The 23043-nt window shown below is 32.7% G+C and overlaps 1 protein-coding gene and 1 long non-coding RNA gene across 2 annotated transcripts; both read left to right on the top strand.

The window, feature by feature from the left end:
- Positions 1-2233: 2233 nt before the first annotated feature.
- Positions 2234-4262, top strand: LOC121238738 (cytochrome P450 CYP82D47-like). The gene is made up of 2 exons (XM_041135745.1): positions 2234-3221; positions 3476-4262. The coding sequence occupies exons 1-2, from the start codon at positions 2280-2282 to the stop codon at positions 4097-4099; spliced, it is 1566 nt and encodes a 521-aa protein (XP_040991679.1). The 5' UTR covers positions 2234-2279; the 3' UTR covers positions 4100-4262.
- Positions 4263-15435: 11173 nt separating this feature from the next.
- LOC121238737 lies at positions 15436-16565 on the top strand. The gene is made up of 2 exons (XR_005935156.1): positions 15436-15599; positions 15859-16565. It is a non-coding gene; the product is annotated as an uncharacterized LOC121238737 (long non-coding RNA).
- Positions 16566-23043: the final 6478 nt, after the last annotated feature.

The following is a 23043-nucleotide window of genomic DNA, read 5'->3' as shown; positions in this document are numbered from 1 at the left end:
TTCCAATCTTTAATTTTGGTGTCTAAGTTACTTTAATTGTAACAGATAATTAAGAAAAAAAACAGCAATGTTAGATATAATTTTAAAATGTATAAATTTTATAAATTTTTTTTAAAAAAAAATAAAGTCTATTATTAAAAAAATAATTTTTATACTAATCTTAAATTTTTCTATTTTTAAAAAAATAAATATATAAAACTTATATATCTTAAACGATAAATATTATTTTTCAAATAAAAATTAGTCTAGAGTCAAGAAGATGGGTTGGAATTTGTGAAGAGATTGTTTAATTTTCTTGTAAAAGTATACCTAACCAGGAAAACGATTCAATTGCGCCGGCAGCCCAACATCTTTCAATCATGGAAAATGATCTTTAACAGTCCCAAGTACATCTTTCAATCATGGAAAATGCATTCATCTTGCCCCAATTGCCTTATTATTTAATATAACTCTCTAATCATTCCATAAATATTTATCTGTATAGCAATTAAGTCCATTTAGGCAACTGAAAGTTAATATGAGCTGCCTTTTTTATTATTGAGTGGGGTTACAATGTCGTCTGGTTTTTTATTTTTTATAATTTTTTAATAGATTTAAATATTTTTAAAAAATAAAAAAATATATTAATATATTTAAAATCATTTTTTTAATCACTAAGTAAAAAAAAATTACCAACAACCAAATGAAACGGTCAAAGTGTGAAGACAAAATAGTTTTATTCTTTATTAATTTCGTAACAACTCGTTGTGATCTATCCCACATATATCAAACATAAAGTCACTTATTTAATATGGTCTCGTTTGTTTTTAAAAATGAAATGAGATGAGTTAATATTAAAATTAAAAAGTTGAATAAAATATTATTAAAATATATATTTTTAATATTATTTTTATTTTAAATTTCGAAAAAATTAAATTATTTATTTTATTTCATATAAAAATTTTTAGAAAAATTATAATACTGAAATGAGAGATTTTTAAAATTTTAGTCTTCAAAATAAACCAGTTGAAAGTTATGAAATAATATTTTACATTAACTCAGGTCTCGTTTGTTTTTAAATAAAATGAGATGAGATGAGATTAATTAAAATAAAAATTAAAAGTTAGATAAAATATTATTAAAATATTTTTTTAATATTATTTTTATTTTAAATTTATAAAAATTAAAATTTTTATTATATTTTATATAAAAATTTTAAAAAATTAAAATAATTAAATAAAATAAGATAAAAAATAAATCAGACTACTCTACCGTCAGAGTGACTCACTCAAAGTAGAGTAGTCTTTTTCAAACAATTCTGTGAAAGTTAACTAGACCTTAACGCCGCAGACTTACTTTTCATTGATTGACCACAAAGACGAGACAAAGATATCAAATCAGCAAAAATCAAGGACAAAAGATATTTATCCACTTTTAAGAGATATTTGTAATGGTAAAATACGTAAATGTTATTAATTTTTTTTTTTAAAAATAAATAAATATGAAATTTATATGAAAAAAATAATTTTTTAATAATAAACTTTTCTCTCTTTTAAAATGAGATTGCACGATAATTATATAATTTATGATAATATGTTACATTATTATTTTTAAAAAATATGCATCAAACTTATACATTTTAAAATGATAAAAATTATTTTCATCTTGTTGCTAGTATCCTTAATATGTACAAAAACCGGTCTTAACTGTTGAAATTCTCACTAGAGTGAGATAGTCAGTTTTGTTCGAAAGTTTAAAATATTATATTTTAATATTATTATTATTTTAAAATTTAAAAAAAGTGAATTAAAATTTAAAAAAATTAATTTATTTATTATATTTTATATAAAAATTTAAAAAATATATAATAATAAGATAAAAATTTTATATCTCATCTAACCCTCCAAACCTCCAAACCTGCCCTTTAAATATTGACAAGTTTCACAGTTCGTAACTACCCGCTGTGTTTGGTTTGGTTGACGAAGTTATCTAAATCCGGTAATTAATGAAAATTATTATTTTTTTAAATTTTTAGAAAAAAAATTAATTTATCTCAATTTATTTAATCTATTTATATTCAAACAGCTCACAAAATATTATTGTTTATAAATCAACTCAAATGATATAAGAGTATCTCATCGTCACAGCTTACTGTTGAACTAGGTAATGGATAGAGTCATTTAAACTTAAAGTGTTTTTACAAATAAAAAGTAATTTTAGACATCATAAAAATCTATATATTTGCGTGGCTGAACATTAGAAACCACCAAACTTGAAGTGGGAAAGTTCATCCTGACACCATGGAAATCATTTCTCATCTACTTGCAATTGCAGGGGTAGTTTTAGTGTTGGTGCTATGGTACAATCAGTGGAGGGTGAAAACTGGAAGTCATAGTAAGGGTATGTTAGCCCCAGAACCATCGGGTGCATTGCCAATTATTGGCCACCTTCATCAACTTCGTTCCCAAACCACAATCGCCAGAACCTTGGGTGCCGTGGCCGATAAACACGGTCCCATCTTCAAGTTCCGGTTTGGCATGAAACCTGGACTTGTGATTAGCAGTCATGAGGCAGTCAAGGAGTGCTTCACCACAAATGACAGGGTTTTCGCTACACGCCCATTGTTTAGCCAGGGAAAGTACCTTGGTCACAACTATGCAGGATTTGCGTTTTCCCCTTATGGATCATATTGGAGTAAGATGCGCAAGCTAGCGGTTTCTGAACTCCTCTCCAACCGCCGACTCGAGACACTCAAAGACATGCAAATCTCTGAGGTGGAAACTTTGGTTAAAAATCTTTACTCTGTTTGCAAGAGCAACGAGCACAAACCAGTCAAGGTGGCAATTGGTGAATGGTTTGAGGGCCTAACCGTGAATATAGTTACCAAAGTTATTGCGAGGAAGAGATATTTTGGTTACGCGGATGATGGAAATGATGGAGAGGCAAAACGCATAGGGAAACTTATAAGAGAATACATGTATTTAGCTGGGACTCCTGTCATGTTTGATCTAATTCCATTTCTTAGATGGATTGATTTTCAAGGTCAAGTGAAATCGATGAAGCATGTTGCAGGGGAATTGGACTCTCTAATAGGAAGTTGGGTTGAAGAACATATTGCGAGGAGGCTCAAGAATGATGAGCAAAGCCACGAGCCAGACTTCATCGATGTCATGCTATCGGCAATAGGGGAGGATTCCATGTTTGGTTATACCCGAGAAACCATTATCAAGGCAATTGCATCGGTATGTATAATATTTGTAATGTTTTTGTAAACGCCTAAATCCTACAGTAGAATAGAATCATGTCCCAATTGATCTAGTATAACGAGTACGCCTCATTATCCATCAACGTAATTGATAGAATCTCATACCTCCATTAATCAAACGAGGTTCTTGTCCATGAGCTAATTGACGTTTCTTTATACCATTTTCTAATAAATTTGGAGCTTAATAATTTCTTTTATTTGCCTAACTATAGCCCCATTTTCATGTTGCAGACTCTCATCTTGGGTGGTTCTGACACTATTTCTGTTAACCTGACATGGCTCGTATCTGTATTATTAAACAATAAACATGATTTGAAGCGTGCCCAAGAAGAGCTGGATCTCAAAGTTGGAAGAGGTAGATGGGTGGAAGATTACGACATGAAAGATCTGGTTTATCTGCAAGCCATAATCAAAGAGTCATTGCGCTTATACCCACCAATCCCTTTATCAGCTCCACACGAGGCAATGGAAGATTGTCAAGTTTGTGGCTATTTCATTCCAAAGGGAACTCGTTTGTTTGTGAATATATGGAAGTTGCATCGAGACCCAAGGATTTGGGAGAAGCCTGATGAGTTTTTGCCCGAGAGGTTTCTCTCAAAGCATGCAAGTATGGATGTTTCAAGGCAACATTTTGAATTCATACCATTTGGGTCTGGAAGAAGATCTTGCCCTGGAGACATGTTTGCCTTGCAAGTATCGCAATTGACACTAGCTCGTTTGCTTCAGGGATTTGAGTTAACGGCGCCATTGAACAAGCCGGTGGACATGACTGAGGGCTTAGGCAGCACCTTGGCCGGGGCAACTCCCTTGGAAGTTGTCTTCACTCCGCGCCTTTCTTCCAAACTCTATGAATGATAGAGAGACCTTCAAACTATATATATATATATATATATATATATATGATTGGTTGCCTAGAATAATCTGTTTTCAGCAAGTCTGTGAATGTGCAGCTTGTTTGGGAATTAGTTTGCAGTATTTTTGTGGTACTTTGTTGTATGGAAAATGCTTATAAATTAGTATAAGACTGATAAAATGGGCTTCCTTATGTTAGATTTGCTTGCTTAAAAAAAAAAAAAAAAAAAAAAAAAGGATTTGCGTAATTTTGTTTGATGTTGGTTTTATATGTCTTCCTGTTATTATTGGTTTTGGTTTTGGTTATAGAGTAAAAGGATGTGGTTTTGGTTTTGTAACCAAGTGATTGTTATAATCACGATTTTTTTTAGCCATAAATGAGGGTCTTATGAATGAAATTTAGAAATAGTCACTCTTAAACATGTGGTCCTAATTTTTTTTTTTTTTAAATACTTATAAATTAGTAGCATAGAAATAATATGGAGAGCAGCCATTATTTGGTGGCAGTTATTTTGCACACACTATATAGCATCATCCAAATCACATATCTCACATCTCTTAAACTTGAAATTAGTAAATTGAGAGAGTTAATGAGAGAGAAAAATGATGAGAGAGAGAGAGAGCAGCAAGAGAGAGAGAGAACACGCGAGAGAGAGTCGAGAAGAGAGATATGATGAGAGAGAGAGCTGAGAGAGAGAGAATCAAGATGAGAGAGGGAGTAGAGGAGGGAGAGAGAGTCGAGGAGAGAAAAAGAGCACGCTGATGAGAGAGACGATGGAGTCTGCATTTTGCAGGAAAAAAAAAAAACAACAACAACAAGAACAAAATGATGAGAAGTAGTCACATAATATGTACAATGTGTATACAGCTATAGTAACTACTCTCTAACACTACTCTAATAACATAATAAGGCTATGAACAACTCGTGACTCTCCGGTCTCCTTTTAAAGAGGCTAGATAGTGTATTTTACTATTTTTATATATTCCATACTGATTCGATTATTCCACTCCATGATATAACCCCGAAATTTTCATTGGACCGACACAAAAGAAAGGAACACCGTCCTCGTGTTTTCCGTCCATGATCCAAGCTTTAAAAAATATATAGGGTTTGGGTTCAAATTTTACGGGGTAAGAGAGAGAGAGGGAGGGGAGAAATACTAATAGGAGGAAGGGGAACGAGCAAAGGGAAATGCAACGCGGCGGAAGCCGAGAAGGTGAGAGGCGCACGTGCATGCCGAAACTTCGACACGTGTTCGTCTCTCCCACCCGTTGGTAATAGCTGTACGTTTTCTGTTAAAAAAAAATAGCTGTACGTTCCAACCAATTAGCAGAATTATGGACACGTGGTGCGAGATCTTGCTGACCCCGCGAATCGCGACTTTTGAGACAAAGAAAGCTACCACTACGTACTTCGTCACCGCCTTGACGCGTGTAATTGTTATAGGGGGTGGGTCGGGGGTTTCTTTTTGAAAAATAATTTACACAAAATTTTTAAAAACATTTTATGCAATTATATTTTAAATAAAAAATATTTTTATTTTATAATATTATTATATAATATATTATTATTATTTTATTATTATTATTATTATTATTATTGTGAGTCTGGGGCTGACAAGTGGAGTACTTGCTCAGGCATAACAGCTCAGCATGTCAAGTTGCAGGACCAACCTTTATGCTACGTGACTTGGACGTGTCGACGTGATCTTAGCTGGATTGTCGATATAGCGAGTGACTTGGAGAAGCAGATCATTTTCTCTATCATAATTATTGTGAAGAAACATCTGCAATAATTAGTCCTGAACAGTTTATTTATAAAAGGTATGTATAGCGAAAAAAGGAAGGAGATATTTCGAAATTGAGATAAGGCCTGGTACCTAATTCTAAAGAGAAATAAGTATCATTTTATGGGATGTCTGTTTCGCCACGTTAGTGTCCGTTTAATTAATAATTTTATTATTATTTATAAATTATTTCAATTCACCCCGTATCTTTTCAGTACGTAAACGGACTGCAGATTAGTCAATCCAAGAAATCCAATCAAAATAGACCACTTGAATCAAAACGGCAACCAAATATTCGTTTAAAACAAGTTACGTTGACGCAGAAGTTTTACCATTCCTTCGAGGGAAAAAAATAAGTGAGATTAATTATAAAAAAAAAAAATGTATTTTTTAATATAAATTACATATTTATAATTTTTTTTTAAAAATATGTCTTCAAATTATAAACATCAGTTTTTTAAAAAAAATATAACAAATATAAGAGAGAAGAGAGAGACATTAATTGAAATGTCAGATATAAGAAAACACAACAGAAAATACCTAAAGCACAACTTATTAAATTGTTCTACAAGTATATCCAGTTTAGCAAATCTCAAACATCTCCTCTTAATGGTAAAGTGCATTACGTAATATAAATTAGAATAACACTCAACACATCTATAATCAAAATACTTGGAATTGTAAATGAACCAGTTTGTTCGATAATCCTCTCGATATTCGTTCGATTAAACTCGAATTGAACTTGACTCGTAAAAAAAAAAAGCTCGCCTGTGAAAGCAGATGCTCGCTCAATTAGTAAGTGGCACATATCCGACTAAACTCGACTCGACTCGACTAAAACTCGTTAAGGCCCACTCGTTTATACTCGATTCGACTCGTTTGCTCGACTAGTTATATGTTATAATTGTATCTTGTATAAAATGTTTATGACATAGTCTATAGCCCATAGTTAAATATTATTAATTCTATCCAAGATATAAGTTTAGTTATATAAGTATTTTTTTTAAATTATTAACTCATAATATATTTAAAAATTATATTATTTATTATATGTACTTTCCTTTATGCTTAATTGTTATAAAAGGCAACTGAAATGTTGCCAAGTTTTCTCATTCTTTGTATAGTGTTTTATCTTTTATAAATATGATTTCTTTTATAGTGCTTTTTGGTACACGAAGTTTTCGAGACAAGCGGGTAAAGAACTAAATTCATTTTTTTAAAAGTAATATTTTTTTTTTTAAATTCATTCAGATCTTCTTGCTTTCCTTCAAAGTAATATTTTTCCCTATTCTACATTTAAAAAAAAAAAAAAAAAAAACTTTTTCAGTTTTGAACATTGGTTCCATTTCAGCCTTGAGTCTCATTCTCTTGGCTCCAGAGTTTGGACCACAAGATAAAGATTCCTTTTTATCTCACCACTATATACGTATTTATATATTTTATGAATTTGTGTTATTATTTGTAATTTTATGAATTTTCAAAGCAACTTTAATACATATATTTGTTGAGGAGTTGGTTTGATGATTGGTTTGCCTTTGGCTCTTTTGCAATGCTAATATAATTCATGACAAACGTATCTATAGGCTGTAGCAAACAGTTTCTTGAACACCTTTCCAAACGCGAACCAATTAAATCAACACCAAATACACATAACTAAGCTGCCAGTCTCTTCTTATTGAGCTGATCTTAGCATGTAATGGGCCAACGTACGTACGAGGAAAATAAATGCCAGCCACGTAATGTTTCAAGACCAACTGCATGCCCTTCCTCTTCCTCTCTTTCCAAAAACTGCTGATGTCTCTCTCAAACCACATCCGATCGATATTATTCAGAACACCACTCTTTAATTCGTTTTTCTGACTTTTCTACTCCTTCCTTGGGGAAAAATGCAAAATTTTCTTTCATCTGACGTCAAGATCACTCCCAATGGCATGGCGTGAGAGGCATCATCTATCTGCAAGAAATGTTGTAAAGCCAAAATTTAAGTCCCAAAGTACTTTAGATTAGGAGTGTTCATCCGGATCCGGATATCTGGCCATAACCGGATCCGGATCTGAATGTTAAAATCCGGACGGTTATCCGTCCAGATTAATCTGAATTTAATCCAGACATATAACCGGATTTAATCCAGTTATAACCGGATAAATCCGGCTTTTATTTTATTTTATTTATTTTAAAAATACTTTAAAACTTAAAAAAAAATGATTTTAAAAAAAAATTCTGATATGCTTAAATTGCCCAGATTGTTTTAAAAAAATAATTTAAACACTTTTTAAAATATTTTTATAAAAAAAAATCAATTAACAAACAAAATCAATAAAAATGTAAAATAAATAATATTGTTGTTACATCACAGTGCAAAACATAAATTTACAAAGATCAAAGGAAATAATAATATATCACAACTAACTAAACTAAAACATAAATTTACAAAGATCAAAATGCATTAGTCTTCACATCTTGAATATGGTATCAATGCTGATAGCAATCTGGAATGGAAACCACAGGAATTTAAAAAAAAAAAAAAAAATAGGTGGCCAAATTTTAAAAAAATGCTGATAGCATCAGTGCTCCAAAAATAACATCCTTACATGGATTATAAATCCTATTGTTTCGTTGTAATCGAGACGCTCCTTCCACTGTTTCCCAATGCTCAACTGCAACAAACAAGTTTGACATAAGATGCTTGTCTATATTTTACAATCAAAGTCAAATTTGAAAATGACCAAATCACAGTATATTATCAACCAGGCTTCAATTAGGGTGAAGGTTCAACCCATTAAATATAAAATTTCTTAAATTGAGCTAATGAATGATGTATCAAGTCTTGTGAACAGACATCAATGGTTTAATGACATATGATCTTACCAAAGACAAATCAAGAAAATTTGAATAATGTAATGAAAATTGACACTATTTCTTGGTGGCACCACATGGATAATGATACAAATGAAGCTGCCTGCAAAATGGGATTATTTCACCCATTTCACAACAAATGTTCTAAGAATAACACCTAAAGAGGTCAGGCGAAGAAACCCCATCAAGAGTAAGATTTCATGCATATGAATTTAGATATATATAAAACGTTACATATTTGTTGACACATCATTTCAAATTATTTTAAACTTAAATTACAAAATTTTTGGTTATATAACAGAAAAATGGATGACTTGACTCAACATAAGAAAAGGTCATGCTTTGAAAATTATATTATAGATAAACGAATATGCTTCTGAGTCGCAAATAAAAAAACTCATAAATGGATCCAGGTCTCATGCAAACGTTTTGCAGTAGTTCAGATGGAAAACATACTAGCGGCTATCTCTTCCCTTGATCCATTCTAGAATAGGTCCATTGAGCAAGTTACCTGTCAGATATCTATCCAGTGATGAAGAAAACACATTTATGATAGATACCTTTCTGTTGAGTGGAGCATTAAAAAGTTAAAACAAAAGACTAGGCTGAGACCAATTGTCTTCAGTCACTTCTAGTTGAATTTTCATAAAGGAAATCAAGAATTTGGAGCTCAAGATCTGTCCTATATGATCATACCTTGCAGTTATTGGTATCAAAATCTGGACCATATAAACCAGAAATCAAAACAAACCAGCATTAATCTCTGCATTTAATTGCTGCTGCTTCTTGCTCATCCTAGAGAATCTACAAGACAATGGAATTTTGATACAGAAGGAAAAATAATATTAAACCAAACAAACAGAGCCTTAAATGAATTATTACAAAAATAAAGGGAACCTTAAGAAGATGGTTAAGTTGAAGTTAAAGTTGCTTAAGTTGCTGAAGTTGAAGGAAGAGGGTTACCTTAAGCAGAAAAAAATGTAAAGGTTAAGTTAAATGGATAAATTAATAATAAAAAATCAAACTTAACAAATAAAAGTATTTACCTTCGATGTCAACGTGTTCTACATGCTCCTTGATCTCCCAAGAACTAAGTAGTTCACAAGTCAACCAATTTTGAGTGCAAATTAGTGCTTGGACAGTCTCCAGAGCTAATGAGCTTTGGTATGGGTCTATTACATGTCCACCGGTGTTGAATGAGGACTCGAATGCAACGGTGGAAATAGGGATGTCCAATACATCACGTGCGATCTCCGTAAGGATGGGATATCTAAATGAGTTCTTCCACCAATCCAACATATCAAACTCGGGTATTTTTGGTTCAATCACATCCGACAAATACCTATCCATGTCCGAGCTAAGTATTGAACTGTTTTGCTTCTCAAGATATTGCTCTAGAGCTGTATCAAAATCTTTACAGTCCAAGTCATCACCAATAATACTTGAGAAACTTCTATGGGCCATATTTGATCTTCTACTACCTAACCCATAAAACTTGTGGTATTGCTCAATCAAACGATTCATGAGCAATCTTACTTTGGCCTCAATTCTATCTCCGCATTCATCCTCTTTGCACTTTTTTAACCAATATGACAAGACTGTAATCTTATATTGAGGGTTAAGGACAAATACTACATAAACAATCATGTTCAACCTATCTGTTTTCCCCTAATATTTATCAAACTTAAGTTTTATAGTAGAAGCCATCTTCATCAACATATCATCCTCACTCTGACCCATGTTGTTCAAAGTGTTCTCAATTGTACAAATTTGTTGAAATAACATATTAGAGGTCACATACAATGAGCCAGAGATTTTCAAAGTGGCATCATAAAAAACTTTTAAAAACTTAATAAAAATATGAGCCATTTGCCAATCTTCAAACGGAGGCGCCAAAAGCTGTGACTCCTTCACTCCCATTAGTACAAAAGCTCTTTCGTATTTTTCAACAATACTAAGCATTAGGTATATTGAGTTCCATCTAGTAGGAACATCTAGACACACCATTTTTTCACAAACAATATTCAGCTCGTTTGCACACGTTTGAAACATATCAAGCCTTGCCGGTGAGGACCTCACAAATATTATTGCTTTTCTAATCTTATTTACATCATCATGAATAATTTTTAAATCATCACATACAATGAGGTTTAAAATATGTGCAGCACATCGCACATGTATGAACTCGCCTCCCAAAATTGTGAACTCATTATCTCTTATGTTTCTCATCACATGATCAATAGCAACATCATTAGAGGAGGCATTATCCATGGTGATCGTACAAAGGCGGTTAATCTCCCAATCCGCTAAGCAAGACTCTTAACATCCAAACAATGGTCTCACACCCCTATTAGGAATCTTCAAAAACATTATAATTTTCATGTGTAATATCCAACTTTGATCAACATAATGACATGTAACATAAATATAATTCTTGTTTTGCACCGATTTCCAATATCGGTGGTCAAACAAACTCTTTGACTGCTCAACAATGCCTTCAACTTTTGCTTCTCCTCCTTGTATAAACTAATACACTCTTTTTGGAAGGTGGTTCGGGATGACAAAGTGTGTCTAGGCTCTAAATAACCCAAAAGTTTAACAAATGCCGAATGCTCTATAACCTTGAATGGCAATTCACACTGGATAAACAAATTGGAAACCATCGCCTTTAATTTTTCACGATTATTGTCCTAATACTTGAAGATTTGATCATTTACCATCCATCCTAACTTCAGTGTATGATGATGATTTATCCTTCCCAAGATTTTTATTATCTCTAATGGGAGAGTTCGGATAAGAATATCTTAGATGGTATGATATTATTGATGAAGTACCATTTTTATAATGACATCCATAAATCTTAAAGCAATAATTGCATTGAACTTTAGGTGCAATGGGATCAACAAGTTTAACCCTTGTAAAATGATCCCATACATGAGATTAATTCGTAACCTTCTTGGCCCTTTTTGACTTTGGGGGGAGAGAAGGTGTGGGGTTTTGGGTATTCATAGAGGAAGGTACTAAAGGACTAGTGTTTTCCTCCATGTCCAATGAAATAGGCGCTGATCCACCAACACTACCACTAAAACTACCTTGCATCTGTTTTAAACATAAGAAAAAAAAAATCTATAGTAAAAATCAAACCAATAGCTAATGTGATAGCCAAAAAAATTATTGTGCATGGAAGAATTCTGCTTGCAACACAAAAATAAAAAAACCAAAAAATGTTCTCAAAGCTGCAGTACTACTCGTATATATGTTCTTTTAGTAAGCAGCAAAGTAGAGAAAGTGCAAGGAACCACCGCGTTCTCTGATGATCATAAGCAGGAATTCAGATCCACAAAAGTATATATGTGTGTGTGTGTGTATATATATATATATATTTATATATATATATATGATCAGATCAGACTTATGTAGAAACCAACCCAATTCATGATTCATCTTTTACCTTTATCCTTCAAAATGCCGGCCATTTTGGTATGAAGATTAAACATATATAATTCAGAAGAATATATATATATATATATGTTATAATCGAAATTGCCGAAAGATTCAAAGGAAGGTACCAAAACATTAATTAACCTCACAAAACCCAGGACGTAAATATAATTCGAACAGGAATATATATCATAACCTAAGAATTTCCATTTATTGCTTTGATTATACCAACAGATTGCAATGAAGTTATTATTATAATTTCATGGTAATGATCATATAGGTGCAGGCGAACATCTCTTTATATATAAATATATATATATATATACTAGTAATAGAGCAACGTCCAAGGGACGTTTGCCTAGTTAGATTTTTTACAAAAATTATATTATCTTTTACAAAAGAAAAATGATTAATAAATTATCTAACAAATTTTAGCAGTGGTTTAATGTGAAAAGAGCGTTTGCCACATTTCTCTGCTCCTCTGGTTTCTGGTCCTATTCTGATTCATATTGCCTGAACACAATCCAAAATCTCCAATCACCCATACCACCACCAACGGTAAATCAATAAATCCGTTACGCAAATAAAGTATACACCCACTACACAAACTCACTAATCTGTGCTAAGGGAATGAATCAGACCAATTCTCATACAATAAAGTTCACGCTCTGCACGAGAAACATGATATGTCAACCAAAATATCCAACTAACATATCCCAATTATTGTGCAAACAAACTGTAAATGAAACCTCAACCCAAGAAATTGGAAAGACATCAAATTTCAAATCAAACGAAAACAAAACTACAAAAACCAATATATAAGTGTAGCATAATTTACCTCAACTCCACAGTTTTTTTCCGACAAATTTCTTATCAGAAAAAGAAAGCCCTAACATTCTCGAATCTCACTTGAAAGACAGCTCTACAAGATCTACCAGAAGGGGAAAAGAATTCTGCTCTTTTTATACATTTTCAATGCTGCACTTTTAGTGAGAAAGAGAGTTATCATTTTAGAGAGAGAGTGGCACAAATTAATGATTACCTGAGGAACAACATCAGGAGCCTCATCTGAGCATTTCCTCTCTAGAAGAAAAAACCCTTTTTATCTGTAGGAATTCTATATAAGCTTCCTCCTGTAAGAATGGAACTAAAAATATTCTCATCTTAAATTAAAACCAACAGATGAAAAATGAATGAAAATAGAGCTTAATTATCACATGGATACTGATCTAAGAATTTCACCTTTGGCAATAGAAAAACAATGGCATTTCCTTGTCTACCCATCCGGGCAATTCGGCCGACTCTGTGTATGAAAACATCTGGGTTTTGAGGAGGATCATATGTAAGAGCAACCAATAGATAAATCACCACTTAACACTTAGCTTTAAAAGTAAAATTTAAAAGAAAAAAAGAATATATCTTTATAACAGAACAAATAGGCTACACCAATCTAGGTGGCTATTAAGCTACTTGCAGGATACAATCAACATCTGGAATGTCAAGTTCACATGCGCAAATATCACCTATTGACTCAGTGTGCTAATATTACCTGCTTCATCTGGCCACGCAACTGGATCAAAGATAACCCCTTCAAAACATAAAGGCGTGGAAGAATAACTCCCCAGTAATCAACACAAGCACAAGTCATGTAATATCTACATAAGGCAAGAAAAAAAATTTTATGAATCTACTCATTGTACTTTAATGAGGTAATGTAAACCATAATATGCTGGCATAACTAACATTATAATTTTTTTTTTACTTGTTCTTGATAGGAAGATAAACAAGCTGGAATGGTTTCTTATCTGCTTCACATTCCATGTACTGCAAGAAAAATTGAGAACAAAAATCCAACAAGCAGATTCACATAAAAAAAAAAAAAAAATGGAGAACAAAAACCCAACGAGCAAAAAAAAAATGAAATAAAAAAATCCATACGAAACGAGAAAAAAAAAAATCAAACCATCCTTCAAATTCACATCCCACAGAGTGAAAAGAAATAGAATCAACAAAAACCATACCCACATAGCACCGACACAAAAATGAAGAACTCGTCGTAGCCACCCCCACAGCTGGCGCCGCCTCCTGTGCCAGAGAAGAAGGCATTTTTCCCTCTGATGCACTGCTCTTCCCAACACTTTTCTCTCTTTAGAAAGGCAGGAAACCACCACCACCACCGCCACTGCCACCGTTCCTCTTCAAATCAGTTGCCTTTCTCGGTACATCCTGCAAAAAACCTTTAAAAAGTTTCAATCTTTCCCATCCTTTCCCTCGAGTTTACTCAGCAACCAAACAAAACTACAAAAAAAAATTTTTTTTTTTCATTTTCTACCTCTTTGGGTCGTGGATCTGAGGTTGGGTTATTCCACAACTGAACAGATCTAATCCAATCAGATTTCTTCTTACTATCATTGCGGATCACCGTCTCCTTATTGGCCTCGTGCGAATGGGGCTCTTCATTATCATCATCGGATGAAGCAGACTGTTTTATCGGAAAAATCCGACAAAAAACCAGCTACTGACACGCCTCAATAGCTGCACAAACCCAAAAATCAGAAAGAAAAAAAAAATTATTGAAGAACAATCTCAAGCAGAGTAATTTTGTTGAGAGAATCTGCTTCTACCATTAACGTTCAGCACAACTGGCTGTTGTATCCTTGTCCGTGTTTGGAGAATTTGTTCTTGAACTTTATTTAAGTCAAAACTATGGAAGTTGAAAGATCGGCTTCAAAAAAATGGATCAGAGTAATCCAGACCACAAGTTAGACCACAGTACAAATTTAATCAAACGGCGTTAGCGTTTAACGGGAAAACAATAAAAACTGTTAAAACAAAAAAATTCCGTTTCATATCCCTTTTTATATCTATATCTATACTATTATATAAGCAGCTATTAAACGGTGACTAAACGGCAATTCTTATTTCCCATTATTATCCGTTAAATTAACGTTAATTGTCACCGCAGTTTACTGTTTGCACTTTTACAATTTTATCACTTTATTTTGTTCGTTTATCCTTTTTATACTTTAGTTGATTTTGTTTTATTCGTATTTTTACCTTTTTTATCCCTTATTTTTATCGATCAACCCATCCATCTGACATAACACTTAAAAAGAATAAAAGAGAAAAAGATTAAGGATGAGAGAAAAAATAAAGCTGAGGAAAAGACCCATAAAAAAAAATTTTCTTTCGCAGGTCAATAGTCAGTGTATAGGAAAGAGATAATTTTGCTTGTGTTAATGATTTTGTATCCGCGTTAAAGAACGCAGCTTTCGTCCATATAAGCGAAAATTTTCGACAATTTCCTTAATCCTCAGGGCGCTTCTTGTTCCATTGAGGTGCGGCATCCTCATCTTCAACCTCATCGTCTTGGTGACTGTGCTCATTGTCTGGGCCATTCTCTAGCCAAGCAAGCCCGGGTTTGTACTCCAGGACGCTACCGTCTATCTATCTCACCGAAATGACCTTCTTCTCTCATCTTCTTCTTCTCTCTATCTATCTCTTCTTTGCATCTTCTATTTTCAAGTTTGTATTCTGCATCATTGAATTTTTTATTTCATACCGTTGAACTGGTTTGAAGATTGTAGATAAATTTTTGTGATCTTATCATTCTGCATTTTTTTCCTCTTCCCCTCACTATCTGGAGTCGTGGCTTTCTTTTAGTTGTGTGATTTACAGATTTATAAAAAAATAGATCACAGCGGCGAATCTGGACAGGGGAGCATTACGCTGCATCGCTTTCAAGTGGCTGAGCTGGACTACCCTGGGCGTCTTCCCTCTTCCCCTCTCTCTATCCAGAGTTGTAACTTTTTTTATGAAAAAATAGATCTTTTTTCATGTTGTTGAAGATGATCCAATATCTGATTTTGGATTCTTTGTTTTTTATTTGCATGTTGAGGGAGGAGCTCGAGGAGAGAGGGATTTGGCGAGGGGTTGTCAAACGACTTCGGTGCTCCTTGGCTGATCACAACGGCGGATCTGGGGCCTGGGCTGGGGGGCACGACGCTACGTCACTTTTAGGTGGCTGGGCAGGATTATCCTGGCCAGTGATTTGACTCACGAAGGAGCTACGGATAGGCACCGCACCTCATGGACGAGTGGCCCTCGATCGATGGCAACCACAAAGCTTGGAGGTTGGGTACGGTGCCATGGAGAACCATAGAGAGAGACAGCCATGGTTGAAGAGAGAGAGAACCATAGACGATCTGGTTTTTGAATTATCGGCACTATATATAGCCTTAATTGATCAGAGAATTCATGATTTCATCTTGCATCTCAATTAAAATCAAGAAATAGTGCCCGCTTTAATTATGCTAGCTAGCTTTAATATTTAAGAAACTATATTTGCTGTCGTTTCTTTTCTTAATTGCTCCTCTTTAATATCATTCAGTTCTTTTTTTTTTCCTAATATTGCTCTATAATTGTTCTTCAAAATTGTTTTTCCAATTATCATTAAGTTCTTCATAATTATTTTTTTTCAAACAAAAAAAAAAAAATCTTTTCCCCAGGTTCTTGGGCAGCCCAATGAGCATAAGAAAGGTCCAGCATATTTTTTTTTAATGGCATTTATTATTTATTTATAATTTGATTGTTTTTTGTTACTACAGAAAAGAAAAAAAAAAAAAAACTAACCTCAATTAATAGGAAAAACTGGCCCAAAATTCTAGCCAGCTACTACCTACTCACATTCAGAGGCGGTCAAGCATATAAACAAAGTATCCTCTATCAATCACTGAGCCTGACACAACTGATGAGAATGAATTGTTTTTTAATTTAACAAGTAATAATAAATGATGATATTGATCTCCGGCAAGCAAACTGCAGGCCATCATGGCCTTTCTCCTATATAATTCTATATATAATTTCTGTTCTGACCATGACCATTAACAAAGGATACTATTATAATATCACCCTAATAGATGGATTTTGAAATTAACGACATAAGATATTGATGGGCACTAGGATTTAGGCAGGAGTACAGAATTACAGACAAGTAAAAGTGATTATCGAGGTGTAGACCAATTGGCATAGAAGATATATTAAGACTCGATCTTGATATTTTGTGTGCGTTGGTTGAAATCGTAAGTCATCTTTCTGCACTGCAGCTTTACGTATAAAGAGATTTTTCAGCAAACTCGTTGGATATATTTACGAGACAGAGCAACACTGCCAAGGAAAAAAAAAAATTTAAACCAATTGACTGCTTTACCAATACTTCTTCATTACCAATATTTTAAGGTATTTTTATTTAGACTTTTAGCTTCTTTATTACCAATACATATAATCACTAAATTATCAATTAATAAATAAAAATTAGTTAATTATTAATATAACAATGAAATGTCAGCTAATCAAATGTTATAATAAATATTGACATTGCTATTGTTAAAAAATGTAAAAATTTGATTAGAATAGGTTTCAAAGAATAGGTTTTCTTGTCTTGGTATTTTTTGATTTGATATATTATTTTGTTACTTTCATTTTTTTTTATTTAAAGTATATATAATTTGATTGTTTGTAGTGCATAGAAATCAATGAAATCGCAATACAAACAATCAAATTGTTTATTAATTGTTTATTGAAATTAAAATTGTTTATTGATTGAAAACTATATTTTTTTTTTATAAAATTCATATTATTTCTTAAGATTAATCATTTCATTAAACTAGAAAAATGTGCTTAGCACGTTGCTCTGCACTAGTATATAAAGATATATGCACAACAAGTATCTAGTTACACCTTTGAAGCCAACAAGTCCATTTCTCCATCCTCAGAGAAACCCCTCTGCAGCTACTCTTCAAGCAGGCAAATCTTGATATATCAAATATGAATATTGTTACACTGATAACTTTTGTAATTCTTTTACAGTAACTAATAAGACAATATATATAACCTCATCAAAATGTTAAAATATTCTTCTCGATTTGAATATTTTAATTTTACAAAATTACTTTTTAAATTATATTAATAAGTTCAAAAAATAATACTATTGTGTATATATAATTTATATCCCAAAATCATATCTGTCTCCATGCATGGCTAGCTATACATTTATATTCACAAATAGAAACAAGTTAATCTTCTATATTTACAACCATATATAAATATATATATATGTGCGCGCGCATATTTGATATTATTGTCTTGGATTAATAATATTATTGTGCTCATTAATCATCAGCTTAAGACAAAAAATTAGTAGTTGTCAAGTGATTATATATATGTAATTAATTAAAACTCCATGAGTTTTTCAATTCAAGGAGTAGATATAATTTTGGTACAAAAGAGAGTAGATATATATATATATATATATATATATATATATATATATGCACAAGCTAGTAGTACTAAAACATTCCTTATATTATACCAAAAGCAGACGGAAATAAAAGGTATAATGCCATAAACCCACTGTAACGGCAAGAAAACTAAATCCAATGTGAAAAACAGAGCAAATGAAAAATAATATAAATCAAACAAACAGAGTATTACATAAAACAACGATTAAAACTAAATCTCATGTGAAAAACAGAGCAAAAGAAAAAATCCACTAATAAAGTATCGAAATAAGCTTACAGAGTAAAGGAAAATATCTTAAGAGCTTAGAGAGAGAGAGAGGATACGAATGGTAGTCTCTGCGTGTCTCACCCAGATGCACAAAACACTTTGAAGTTTCTGAAGACGAGAAAGAGGCGAGAGATAACAGAGCCTTAAGAGAGAAGGCCGAAAGGGATTGGAGAAGACGAAAAAGCTGCAAACTCCAAGTGAGAGAGAAGGCAGATTCGAGACCGAGAGAGACGGCGGATTCAAGAAGATGAGAAAGCAAACCCTAACAATTCGAGAAAGCAAACCCGAAGAGTCGAAGACAATTTCGACTGAAGACGAGAAAGTGGCGGGTTTTTTTCCTTTTAAATGACTCGGTTACAGATAATCGGGTCATATAACCGAATCTAGAATTTTTTAACTGCCCGGGTGTAATACGGGTGGATAACTGTCCGGATGCATCTTGATTTTCAAGTTTCGGATCGGATCCAAAAAAAAAAAGGGTCCAGTTAAACACTCTTACTTTAGGTTACGTTTGAATAATGATGTGATCTGATATATTCTGTAAATAATAGTTTAAAAATTATTATAAAATATTAAATAGTAATGAATAGTAATAAAAAATAGTAAAAAATATATAAAAAGTAATATTAAAATAATGAATGGTAATAGTGTATATAAAATTAGAAATAATAGGAGGATGTATATAATTTAAAGAATTGGTAGATGAGTATGAGGTTGAGTCAAGAACTCACAGCTCTGGTCCTAATTGCAAGATTGCTGCAGTCTCTTTGTTGAGGGCGACAGTCACGGTTCTAAATCTCACCATCTTCATGGCGACGATATGGGTTGTCTATCTGATTCGATTCAAGATCAAGTGAATGCTTGGGAAAAGAAAATATATTGAGAAATTTGTAAATAGTAATAAAATAATATTGAATAGTAGTAAAATTATTTTTAAATAATAGTAAAATGATTTGAATTAAGATATTTTATTTAATTTTTAGAAAAGAAAAGAAAAGAAATTAAATAAAAATATTATAAAACTAAAATATTATTTTAATATTTTACTGACATAGTCCCTCAACATCACCTGCTTGTTTCTCAGTACTTCCTCGCTAACACCGCCACTCGCCATTGCCAAACTCTCTTTCTCTCTATGCAAGTCGAAACACTAGATTATGTACCGATGGCGCGTGTGTGTAGACTTAGAAGCGGAGAAACCAATGAGCGTGAGGGAGATCAGAGAGCATCGAACTACAGGCCAAGCAGAGAGGAGATGGAAACTAAGGAATGCAAAGTTCGTGTTGGAGATAAAATTTAACTGTTGGGATGAGAAGAATATATAAAATGATCTATATTTAAATAAGAATTGATTTGTAATGAAAATGATCTGTAATGAAAAGAAGAAGAAGATGAACAACACCACATTCAGAGCAAGCAATCAAAGAAGAATGAAGAAAAAGACAAACAGTTGAGAACTCAGCGAAATACAAAGAGAGGAAAATAGAAAGAGAGAGAGTCGATGATCTGAGAAATAGAGTCAAACACGAAACGGTTCGTTTTTAATTTTTTTGCGTAAGACGCATTTGTCCCACACTTGTCACAGACAACTGCATATGACTTTTTTCTAAGAAATAAGATAAAAAAATTTTGGGATAAGGTAGATGAGGCAGGCCCTGGTACCACACATTGGAACATTTTCCAAGAGCAGGCTCAAATGTCAAAAAGTTACATTTATAGATGTAATTTGTCGGTTTTGTAAACATGGTTAACAGATTATTGTTCTATTTATCGTTATAATTTTTTTAAATTTTTATATAAAATATAATAAATAATTTATTAATTTATTTTTATAATTTTAAAATAATAATATTAAAAAATATATTTAAATTTTAACTTTCATTTCGAATTATCTCCTTTTATTATCTAATAAAATTAAAAAATTCTTAAAATTCTGAGTTGTCCAAATCATATGATTTGAAGAAATGTGACCAATTGGATTGGATTAAAAAAAGTCTCGTACTTATTATTATATATATTACGAAGGATTATTATTCTAACTTTTTAACGTTGATCATGCGCTAACCTTGAAATAATTTATTCTGATGATTTTTTAGAATCACTTAACAATTACTCGTCTATTATTTTTTGAATTCGACTCGTTCTGTGAAAGAACACTGCCCCAACTGTAAGGATCCTCTCTCTGAAGATGAGGTCTAGTTTGTTTTTAAGAAATATTTTACCTCATCTCATCTCACTTTATCATTATAATTTTTTTAAATTTTTATATAAAATAAAATAAATAATTTAATTTTTTCAAATCTTAAAATAAAAATAATATTAAAAAATATATTTTAATAATATTTTATTTAACTTTTTAATTTTAATCTCATCTCATATAAACAAACGAATCTCGAGTTTCTTTCTCTCCTCCAATAGTTTCTACTTTATGAACCCCACCAAACCCTTCTTTTACCATTCCATATCCACCCTCCAGTATCTTCTACCAACCATTCTTCCACCAGAAAATGATAGCCCCATCACTCTTTCTTCCCGCTTGAGCGTTCCGATTGATGTGACATCTAAGTGTCATGATCTAATTGATTAAAAAATAAAAAATACTAAGCGTCTCACTCCCAATTCTCACTGGAGCTACCGCTTAGCATTTTTATGTATTTATTTTTATATTTTTTTAATATTTTTTATATAAATTTTTTTAACAATTTTAAATATTTAAAAAAAATAAAAAAATTCATAATATTATTAAAATTTATTTCTTTAATTATTAACAAATATTTTTTTTAATAATTCATAATTTTTTATTTTACTTCGTGATTAAGGAAGTATTTTTTAATAATTTTTTTTATTTTATAATTAAGAAAGTATTTTTTAATAATATTTTAAATTTACTTTATTTTTTTAAAAATATTAAAAATTATCAAAAAAATTCTATAAAAAATAATTGAAAAAAAATATATCAAAAAAGGCCAGCGATAGCTCCCAACGGGAGCCACTAGCGGTGGCTCTAGCAATACTCTTAAAAAATACCATGCCTACATCCCAAAAACGACTGCTTCTCCCTCCTGAAAACTCACTACCTTCTTCTCCGTCCCCTCTCCCTACATCTTGAAAACCCTACTTGTTTCTCCCTCCCAAAAATAAAAACGCTACCTTCTTCAAACCATCTCTCCCTCTCGAAAATCCTCTCCCCTCTCCTTGCATTTTGTGTAGTGTTGGATTTGTCCTTTTTTTTTCCTTTTTTGATAATCAAAACTTCACATAACTCGACCTCGTATTAACCAAAATCAGTTAAGATCCACTTATATAAACCCTTAGATATCACAACATACCACTGACTCATTCGCCAAAACCTCTCCAAAACTCCAAATCAGCTGCAAGTCCTCCCCCAAAAACTCAAAAGCTCATCCTTCATCCTCAAATACTCCCCAATATCTGCCTGGTGTAGCACCACAATCTCATTTTGGTCCAACTTTCTACAATCTTGGGTACTCTTGGCGGCAATCCCAAAACCCAGAGGCACATCCGACATGGAGAACACCACAACGCTGTCACTGGGCGCAATATTCTCGGTAATCCTCCCTAACCTAGTTTTCAAAAACGTGGTTCCTGTATAGGAACGAGGTAGGTTTGAGCCAAACTTTGTGCTTGGCATTTGGATAGATGATACTCAAAGACTGAAAGATGAGGTGGAAGCTACCGCCGTGGGTGAATTTGCCGATGTAGGTGTCGAGGGAAAGGAGTTGAGGGCGAGCGATGCAGGTGCCGGGTTTGTCTACAAAAAAAAAAAAACTATAATATTGCGCCCAACAAAAAAAAACCTATAACTATTTGCCTGCAATACGATCCCCACCCCTCAATCGATCAACTGCTTTTGGCCAAGGTTCATGCAAATATTCGTATCATGGCCTCTATTTTTTAAAGATGCTTGGGAGGGTGGCCTCTGTTTTTTTAGTCCTAATTTCTCGATGGTCTCTGTTTTTCAAAGATGCTCAATGACATCTCGCGCTTGCATCATTTGTTCTCCGAAGGTTATGAGATACAAGCAGTCTGTACCCAAAGAAATGTGGCACCACCTGCTATCTATGTAGGATTTTTTGTACAAAATACACTATCAAACGATGCAAAATCCAAAAATAACAGAGATAGTTTAGTTTGAAGAAGAAGGAAATAAATCTACCTCTTGGATTGGAGGTCGGACTAAGAGAGCCGTAATAAAGAATGCCGGAATGGGTCTCTTGTGCCCTGTGGACTAGTACCGGTGCTAGACGAGATCAGTCGGGGAGGAGTTTTGGGACA

This window comes from Juglans microcarpa x Juglans regia, chromosome 7D (genome assembly GCF_004785595.1).
Source record: "Juglans microcarpa x Juglans regia isolate MS1-56 chromosome 7D, Jm3101_v1.0, whole genome shotgun sequence".
Lineage (NCBI taxonomy): Eukaryota > Viridiplantae > Streptophyta > Magnoliopsida > Fagales > Juglandaceae > Juglans > Juglans microcarpa x Juglans regia.
This window is presented reverse-complemented; position numbering and strand designations above follow the sequence as displayed.